We start from the raw sequence: 9,679 nt of genomic DNA, 5'->3' as shown, positions 1-9,679 counted from the left end.
CATGTGGTTGTTTGGTGTTGTGTACCGCATTGCAACTGACAAGATTTTTCTCGCAGTTTTTATCTTCTTGGTACTACTCCCTCCGTTCCAAAATAAATGACCCAACTTTGTACTATAGTTAGTATAAAGTTGGGTCATCTATTTTGGAACGGAGGGAGTATTAGCTAACTATTATTAGTTCATCACTGTCGCGATAAATGAGTTTCTATGACATTCCGATCGATGATTACTTACTTTAGGGTTGCCGTTGTCAAGTTAGGAAGGATAGTAGACAATATTTTTCAGTGACAAACTGGGCCTTCAGCTGTCTGACTCCACTCTTTTGGTAGCATAAATCATGTTTCTGAATCTACATTCTAGTGGGGTTAAAATATTACTCTCAAAAGAAGAGATAGCATTTTGTACAAAATATTTTTTTCTTTCTTTGTGAGAAGCTTATGAAAATACAATGTGTAGTGCTTCTTATTATGGCTGTCATGGTCTCAAGTGTTCCACTCAGATTGTTTCACAACTAAATATTTTTTCTACAAAAGATATAATCAGAAACGTCAGTTGTGTTCGCCTGCTTTGCCTTTTTGCACTATCTCCGATGTTTTCTGTGGTGTTGGAAATAAACTCCCTTCTGCAATGGCATAAAATCTGCTTGGTATGCTTGTAGTGGCATGTACAAAATTCCACCCATCATGTTCTCTCTAGTCCTTAGGGTTTGAATTATGTTCACAAGTTGATGTTGTCTAATGATGAAGTGATTAAGCTGCTTATAGTCTTTGAACGTTTCGTTATGGAAGCCCTCATGCAGTGCTGACTACTTGAATTCACACTGAAAACATGTCTATATTTCAGTCCTGGGATGCTACTTCCATTTCTCTGTCTGCTGCTTGTGATTTGTTCATGCGCTTTGTAACAAGAACATCACATTTGGAGCATGAGAAATTTGATGCAGCAAAATCACGCCTAATTGAGCGAGGGGAAAAGTTTGGAGAGATATCATTAAAGGTTACCTGTAATTTACTATCTACTGTTCTTGTAAGATGGTTTATGCTTTGAACTAATTTGGTAGAAGAATATTTGTGTAGGCCCGTAAGACAATTGCAATGCTCAGCCAGGATTTCATCTCAGATGGGTGCACTATGCTGGTACATGGTTATTCCAGAGTGGTGTTGGAAATCCTGAAGCTAGCTGCCTCAAATCGCAAACTCTTCCGTGTATTATGCACAGGTATTTTGATCTAGTCTTTTTTCTATTCAGTGGTCTCAACACGCTTGCAGTGTATTCTCCCTTCAGGGTCATCTGTGTGATATTTTACCATAGTTAGAAAAGGCGCGCCTAAGCGAGCGCTTAAGTACGCCTAGGCTCTATGCGATAGCAAAACGCCTAGCGCATAACTGCGCTTAATCTGTGCATAATTGCGCGTAAGCATGCGCTTTGATCAGAAAAGCGCAAGGCGGTGGCAAAACACACAATTAACGCCTAGCGCTTTTTTGAACTATGTATTTTACTGTGAGGGCTTGGGAGATCGTATTCATGCAGAAGGCGGTGAGGGTTGAGGTGATCTCAACATCTTTTTCATGTACGAAAAGTAGACGGCGTGTGAGGGTTGGGAGTGATCTGAACACCTTTTTCGTGTACGAATGGTAGACCGCAATGAGGGTTGTGACTGATCTCAACACCTTTTTCGTGTACGAAAAGTAGACCGCATTGAGGGCTAGAGATCATATTCATGCATGAAACTGCACCCTAATGTGTTTCGACTGAAATTCTATTTTCTATACCATTATATAGTGTAGCAGTTTTGAATGAATATAGAGCATCAACCCTAACCATTGGTATCTTAAATCCAACAGTTGAAAGCAGCAGGATTCGCATGAACAGTAACCAGCAGGTGCTTCCATGCTTTTCTAGAACCATCACATCACCCTTGTCATTAAAAGGTCCATGCTTCCCAAGCCAGCTTGCAGCGCTAGCAGAGGACGTATTTAGCGGGTTTGAGATAGTCTAGAAAGGAAACGCCGGAACGGGAAGAGAAGGAAGCTAAAGTAAACAGTTAGATTAGATAGTGTGGATCCCACAAGTTATAGTTCGCCAAAAAAATCCCCACCGGCTCCATACTCTTTGTTTTTTTACAAACAACAATCAATGGGGTTTATGCTTTTCTATTATTTCATTTCTGCGTTTCCTCCGCGTTGAATAATTTCACAAGGCAATCTACTGTTTATCTACTTTTACCAAAATCACTTCGTAACGTTCAGACGTGCAATGCTAGTATACAGTAGTTATTTAGTCATATCTTACCTTTTTTTAATCTCAGCGGTTAGATGTCGTGTTGAATGGGTACATCTTGAGTGGAGAGATTTGCAGTTCTAATGTTTTGTTGTTAGCCTACCTCATGGCTAGTAATCACGATAACCAATGTGGCAACTTGTCTGTTAAGTGGAATTTCTCATGTTTATCTGTTATGTTTATTTACCTGCAGAGGGCAGACCAGACAGAACTGGCCTACGAATGTCAAATGAACTTGCAGCATTAGGTATTCCTGTTAAGGTGCTAATTGATTCAGCTGTTGCTTACTCCATGGATGAAGTTGACATGGTATTTGTTGGTGCTGATGGGGTTGTTGAAAGTGGAGGAATTATTAATATGATGGGGACTTACCAGATAGCTCTTGTAGCTCATAGCATGAATAAACCTCTATACGTGGCCGCTGAAAGTTATAAGGTACTGCCTGCTATGATAGGCTATTTAAAAATTGTTTCACTAGTTGCTCTGCAAACTATTCTCATGTTACTTTCTGTAATAGGAATAAATGAAACATAACTGTTGAATATTTAAGAACAGCGAGTAAAAATTGTTGTATATTTAAGAATATACTCCCTCCGTAAAGAAATATAAGAGCGTTTAGATCACTAAAATACAGAGGGAGTAGTAAGGACCTCTATTTGACATGGAGACTCACACTTGTTAGGGTGTTGCCGTTTTCTTTATTGTTTTTAGAGATAATTTTCATGGATCCTTAAGCTGATCAGTCATCCATAATGTGAGAGCAATTTGATATGGAAGTATCGTTTCAAACTTCCACTGTTATCCACCATATGTCCTGTACATTTTAAGGAACTTTGTCTTAGTATTCTGCACTCCGCAGATCTACACGTCATAACTTGCGGGAAACTACTTGCACAAATCATTCATCACTTTACTGCATGTCTTATTTCAGGATTTCTTATATCTCGCAGTAGGTATTCACCAAAGTTTATTTTACTTAAACTGTCGCAACTTAAGTTCACTTGATGATTACATAGTAAATTAGTTCTAGATTGTAGACAAGTGTATTAAATGATGGTTTATCTTACTTGCATCCTACTCCCTCCGTTCATAAATAAGACGTACCACGTCACTTATTTGTGAACGGAGGTGGTATTATATAACTATTCATGACTGTTTTTGTCTATAGCATATGATTGATCGCTTGCTGGAAGTGTCAGTGTGTTTGATAACATAGCCCTGTATATTTGATACTCTTGTAGTTTGCTCGTCTATATCCCCTGGACCAGAAGGACATGACACCAGCTCATCGACCAATAGATTTTGGAGTTCCGATACCTGCTGGTGTGGAAGTTGAGACATCGGCAAGAGACTACACTCCTCCCCAGTACCTCACACTTCTTTTGACTGATCTTGGTGTTCTGACACCATCCGTTGTGAGCGATGAGCTCATCCAACTGTACCTATGATCACTGCTAAGATATATGTTCTCCAGATCAGATCTAATGTACTTTAGTTGAATTGAGGTTTTCCCTGTCTCTCACTGTATGTTGTTATCTTTTCCCCCTCTGCTGAAATGTCTAGAAGAGTTATCTAAAACCTTAGGTGAGAGGATGATCCATTTTACCCGAGCGTTGTTCTGGAGTCGAGCAATAATTTTGGTCTCAAGTGACATCGAGCAATTTGCAGTGTTCACTCGACTGGATTCGAATGAGTGCAAAGTTTAACTTTCCTTGTGGCATTTGTTAATTTACAGAATACCTCATCTTTGGTATTGTACCTTCTGCCATTGGATCGATTGCTAACGATTGAGTTGAATGGTACCGTCTTGCAGTGCTAAACAATATGGCAAACTGGCGGTTGATGCCAACTATCCTAGGGATTTGAATGGTGACATCGGATATGGAGCATAAAATAACATCACGTCTGTTCTGAATTATAAAATCTTTTGGATATTTCAATATGGATCAAAAGTTAGCAACACATGATTCGTGTTCAACTGCAGATAGGTCGACCTAAGGCAGCCCATAGTTGCTGCTGCATGCCCTTACGGGGTCTCTCTTGGAGGTACCCTAGTTTTTCTAGTTACTCATTCTCCGTGCTCAAGGACCTCGCCGGAAGCGCAATACGCAAGACACGCCAGAAAGGTCTTTTGCGAATAGGCATAGATCTATTTACGAGAGTTCACAGAAAGTATAAAGTATCACAAACATAATAAAAATTAAATTGAGATTCATATACCATCGAACAACTACTACTATCGCCACAGCGAGCGATCAACGCGCCGCTAGCGCTGCTTTCATACTAGAGCATGCCTCACTTTATTGATGACAGTCGGAAAGTCTTAGTCCACGTGCCCCTAAGGACCAATCAACACTCTGGGGCCGCAGTCGTCGTTGCAAAATTGGGGAATTTGTGCCTATCGGCATTTCATGAGTTATGAAAATGCAAGAAAGGATACTAAATCTCGTCATTAACTGAATTCTGGATAGAATGATTAAGAAGAACAAAGTATCCAAGCCAAAGAACTTATCGGCAAAAATCCTGACAAATGATGTTGACATGAGAGTGTGTTTTTTAACCACGAAAGACTTGGTTTCCATTTAAGTTGTAGAAGTAGCCAACTTGCTACCATAAAGGTCTTTATTGGTCTTGACACTAGAAGCGGCGCATTTCGTGGTTAAATCGCGAATTACAAATAGTTGAAGTGTCTAACACTAAATCTCACCATCGTGCACGTACGGCGAGAAACTCTAACCTCACCGCCTCAAAGAGACGAACAGGAATCTACGCCGGAGCTCCTCGTTTGCAATACCTTTTGATAAAAGAAAGGGCTCTCGTGTATAGAGAGGGCCTCACCGTTCAAAAGGGAACCATAGAAACAATGGAATCCAGTATTTCTTTAGTATTATTAGAATGAATCTAGTATTTCGTATAGAAATAACTGAATGGAGTGGAATAAAAAATCATGGCTAGGAAAGTTACTATAGCAAAAGCCATTGAAATCAATATTTTATATATATCAAAATAATTAGTTTTGTTATTGATGAGAAAAAAGTGGCTAAAACAAGAGAAATCATTAGTTATTCATAATTTTATTCAATGACCGAAGTTCCATGAGGATATATAGCCCAGAGATGACGAACAAAAATGTGTTCATTTGCCTCAAACTTTAGAGGCGCTCATTTAAGACTTAATCGAATGATTACCAACAGGTAAAAAGAGCTTTTGTTTCCTCTCATCAAGAGGGACATCATCCGCCCAAGGGGTGATTCCTCTCATCAAGAGGGACATCATCCGCCCAAGCATCACCCCTGCAAGGACTAACAAACCCTAACCTAAACTAAACAGGAGTCTATACTTTTGTTGTTGAAAGTTTGTCTCAGATATTTTTTAAGAACGTCAAAAAGCGTGACGATATAATCCACAATATGAAGGGAACAAAAATGAAATGATATTTTTGTTGTTGAAAGTTTCGGGCACAACTGTTATTACGTGACACCTTTATCTACGCTAAAAGCAGTCTCATCAGCAGTGAAAGAACAACTTCCTAGCCGAATAAAAAGTTTCTGAAGTGAAACCTAGCGGCCTTTAAGTAGTCCAGTCTAAGAGGAAGCGAAGAAAAATGGCTATGTCCAACAGAATAATAATCCAAAACATACGGTGCAAAGGACAGTTGTTGCTGAAATACTGCATGCTATTGCCACAAATCCTTCGTATCAAACAAAAGGGTGTAGTACAATCTCCTTGCCGGCAAGTGACAAGGCAACAACAGCTAGGCCTCTACACCTTGTCAACACAAGATAATCAAACGAAAAGAGGAAAACATCAGTGTCCATATCATAGAGCAATTGTGCTTCTGCTAATTTGAAGGCATCGGGATGTCAGACACACAGCACAAGGAACATATGAATCCTGGTTGACATTCGACAAAGATTTCTGCGTTTCACAATCGTGCTATGACTGCTTCGACCTCTGCAGGGGTGTAAAGGTGGTAGTTCGGCGCGACCATGGCGATGTCGACATTATTTGGAGTCACCTGTTCCAAATAGCAATTTAACTCCAGACACTTGGTGGGGGTTCTTAGTGACTGCAATCACAAAGACTGGACTGAGACGCCTTTACCTTTTCTTCCATAACCTGTTTCAGGATAGATAGAGCAATGGTTTCAGCCTCCTGAAGGGTCAGCTCCTGCAGAAGAAACTCAATCATCAGCTTTCAGAAACATGGTGCAAGTATCGACATACAGCCAAGAGTGGTGTGGTCACGTCATGGTTTTCTTCACACAAGATTAGAAACACACCACTTTCAGCATTATGGTCTCCTAGCTATAGCTATACTATTCCCAGAAAATCCAATATGATCAATCGAGGTTAGCATTACAGCTTCCTTTGCATATATGCAAATCGTGTTCAAGTTATCATACAGTTCAGAGCTATTTGATCTTGTTGTGTTACCTTGTTGAACTGCTCCTGCAAGGAACTATCGGCACCCTCAGAGCCTGACCCTATTGCCTTGGCATTGCACTGCCAAAAGGTTCCAGATGGGTCAGTGTAGTACCTGCGACACAAAATGCAGACAGAGAACTTCAACAAATCTATATAGATTCCTTCTTTTACACCGTCTAGGCACTCCTAATTTGCCTTCTAAAAAGAAACAATTCTAGGCTTAGTATAACAAGCTACTTTATTTTATTTTTTAGTAAGGAGTGAGGGGTGTAGAAAAATCGTTGCCACATGCAATACAGCAATGTGACTAAGATGCGAAAAAGACAAACTTATAACCAAGGGACCATTCTGCCGTTTGCTATTCAACAATGTTTAAGAGGTAGCAATACTTGAGAGGTTTAACTTTCCGAGAATACATCCTACCCAAAATATAAAATTTTAGAGCATTGGCTGTGGCTGGGCATAAGCTCACACATCAAATTAAATTGGTGGACGCAGCAAATCCCAACTATATTAAGCAACATGTAATATTTTGTTGTTGGTTAAATATGATGCCATTATCCATTCTGCTACTGATCATCTTACCATAATAACTATGAGAAGATTATGAAAGATTTTACTCAAGGAGGAATGGTCATCATGGAAGCTATTGGTTATCAGTCAGAATATTGGGCACAGCTGGCCCTTGCAGCACAACGCATAAGAGTGTGGTGGCACTATACTATAGGTGCATGAGTCCAACTGTTTATTGTCAACTCCAATCTTATGGGGCAGCAAGGAGCCCGTAAAAATTGAATCAGGAGTTGGTTGGGAAATATAGTCCAGAAGAATTAGCAAGCCAAATGTTTCCAGTTAGGAAACTGTTAAGACATGTAAGAAGCTAACATCCCCTATATAAGGATGCCTAGGACTCAAAAAATAGTAAATACAAGGATGCCTAGGACTCAAAAAATAGTAAGGAGTGAACAACCAACGTCTCAAAAGTCTTGGTACCCATTTGTGAATTCACCGCACAGAAAGGTTCAAACGGCCAGAATCAAGGGTAGATGACATACTAAGGCTTATGCAAGCAAAGAATCGATAATATAAGAGAAACTGTGACAGGATAAGAATAGGTCCTAACTTCTAAGTTATTGTGTAAGATAAGTTGCAAATTGCAACTAACATTAGTTTTTTTTGTTTGTCACCACAGGAAGTCAATGAGCACGACTACAACATCAAATAATACTAGAACAAACAAGCAAAACTGAAAGCACACACAAAGACAACTGTGCAAGTATGCCTCCTGAATTCAATTATAAAGTCTTTGTCAGTTGTGATGATTGGTACTTACAAGCTCGGCCCATTTTCATCATGACCAGCAATAAGGAGAGAAACTCCAAAAGGTCGTGACTGCAGAAGGAAATAAGTAGATCAGAAACTCCTGTGGTAGTGTTGTGTTGGGATAGTAACACTGTAATAGCACTAAATGCTCACCATAGACTCTTCTTCACCTTCTCCAAAGCGAAGAGCTAGATCGCAAATAGCTTGTGTGGTGGACTCAACTGTCATCGGTTCCCCATATGAGAATCTATGGTTCTGATTATGAGTATAAAGTGAGATAACAGATAAGGTAATGAACAAAGTGAATAAAGTATACAAGAAAGAGAAGTACTTGGGTCTCCACTCGAGCATGCTCAACCAATGTTCTTGCATCAGCAATAAGGCCACTCATGGCACAGCCTACATGCTCATCAATTTCCATAATTTTCTCAACACTGCTAGGTTCCTGTATGAAAGGCAAATTGGTAATCTTACTTTTGACACAATTGGACATCACACGAAGCAATATAATCAGTACAAAAATATTGTGGCAACCAAGACACAAAATACTTCTGAAAAATGGAAATGGAAGAGTTTTAAATTTTTTACCAAATATCCAAGATATAATGTCATAAGTTGCAATATTCAAAAAAATTGTGTATGTCAGTCACTCATAATATATGAAGCATCACAGGATGAGGAAACCAATTGAGCAGAAAGATTCCATGATCGTAAATCTAAGACTTGATATGTGCCTTTTACATTATTCATTATATACACTAGAAAGTCGAATATCACAAATAACAAACAACTGACACATTTATATGGAACATAAACTGGAAAAGATACAGTACCATGGAAACCTGAGTACTGTTACTATTGAGACGATTTAATCCACTGATGCATTGGAACCAGCAAAAAGAAGCCCAAGAACAAAATCCCTAAGAGGGACAGGATTATCCTAAAGCAAAACTAAGCATAATAAGAACTCATCCATCACACCGAAAACTAAAGGATCAGTGATACAGAAATATAGGAACATTGCATTGAAATTGAGTACAAAATAAAAACAAATAACAGTCCCAAAGGTAAGGTACACTTCAATGATACAAGTGAACAACCAAACAGCATTTTTTTTTGCAGGGGCACAACCAACAGCAGTTACCAGCAATGGAGACGTCACACGTTTCTCCACAGCAAGAACAACCCCATCCTTCGTCTTCAACCCGATTGCAGTAGATCCCAACTGCAAAAGGCATGGGCATCAACAAAACCATCACTCATATGCACATACAAATTTAAACAGTGAGATTCCAGCTTAATCTCGCTACAACTATCACGACAATGACCAAGAAAATGCCAACGATATAATCAATTAAATCACCTACAAATATATAGACTTCAACTTGCGAGTCGACAAGAAGACATAACCAAGCCTAAATGAGCGTAGAACCCTAGTCCAAATTAGGGTACTTCATTGCAAGCCCCTAAAGACTACTAAAGTTGTCGCCCTGATTCACAATGTCAGGAAACAGCGATCCATGCTGCATCTAGCCATTGGTTCGTCCTAACAACACGAATCGAGCGGCCTAAAACATACATCTTCCGAAACAACCCCGGGCAACTACTCCAGACAACCGATTCCTAACAGCAGACTGCAGCTGCCTCCT

The 9,679-nt window shown here is 39.5% G+C and overlaps 2 protein-coding genes across 2 annotated transcripts in view; one reads left to right on the top strand and one right to left on the bottom strand.

Moving 5' to 3' along the window:
• The window catches only part of LOC123119988 (translation initiation factor eIF-2B subunit alpha), a 4,863-nt gene extending 851 nt beyond the window's left edge, over positions 1–4,012 (top strand). The window contains exons 3-6 of the mRNA XM_044539972.1: positions 842–996; positions 1,077–1,218; positions 2,474–2,715; positions 3,522–4,012. Coding sequence (XP_044395907.1) covers positions 842–996; positions 1,077–1,218; positions 2,474–2,715; positions 3,522–3,728 — 746 coding nt within the window. The 3' untranslated portion in view covers positions 3,729–4,012. The remainder of the gene's footprint in view (positions 1–841; positions 997–1,076; positions 1,219–2,473; positions 2,716–3,521) is intronic.
• Positions 4,013–5,935: 1,923 nt separating this feature from the next.
• The window catches only part of LOC123119987 (proteasome subunit alpha type-5), a gene marked incomplete in the record, with an annotated part of 4,676 nt that continues 932 nt past the window's right edge, over positions 5,936–9,679 (bottom strand). The window contains 7 exon segments of the mRNA XM_044539971.1: positions 5,936–6,298; positions 6,385–6,450; positions 6,717–6,819; positions 8,041–8,099; positions 8,184–8,285; positions 8,362–8,475; positions 9,175–9,255. Coding sequence (XP_044395906.1) covers positions 6,206–6,298; positions 6,385–6,450; positions 6,717–6,819; positions 8,041–8,099; positions 8,184–8,285; positions 8,362–8,475; positions 9,175–9,255 — 618 coding nt within the window.

The sequence above is a fragment of the Triticum aestivum genome, chromosome 5D, assembly GCF_018294505.1.
Source record: "Triticum aestivum cultivar Chinese Spring chromosome 5D, IWGSC CS RefSeq v2.1, whole genome shotgun sequence".
Classification (NCBI taxonomy): Eukaryota; Viridiplantae; Streptophyta; class Magnoliopsida; order Poales; family Poaceae; genus Triticum; species Triticum aestivum.
The sequence above is the reverse complement of the archived record's forward strand: the minus strand, read 5'-3'. Positions and strand labels throughout refer to the sequence as shown.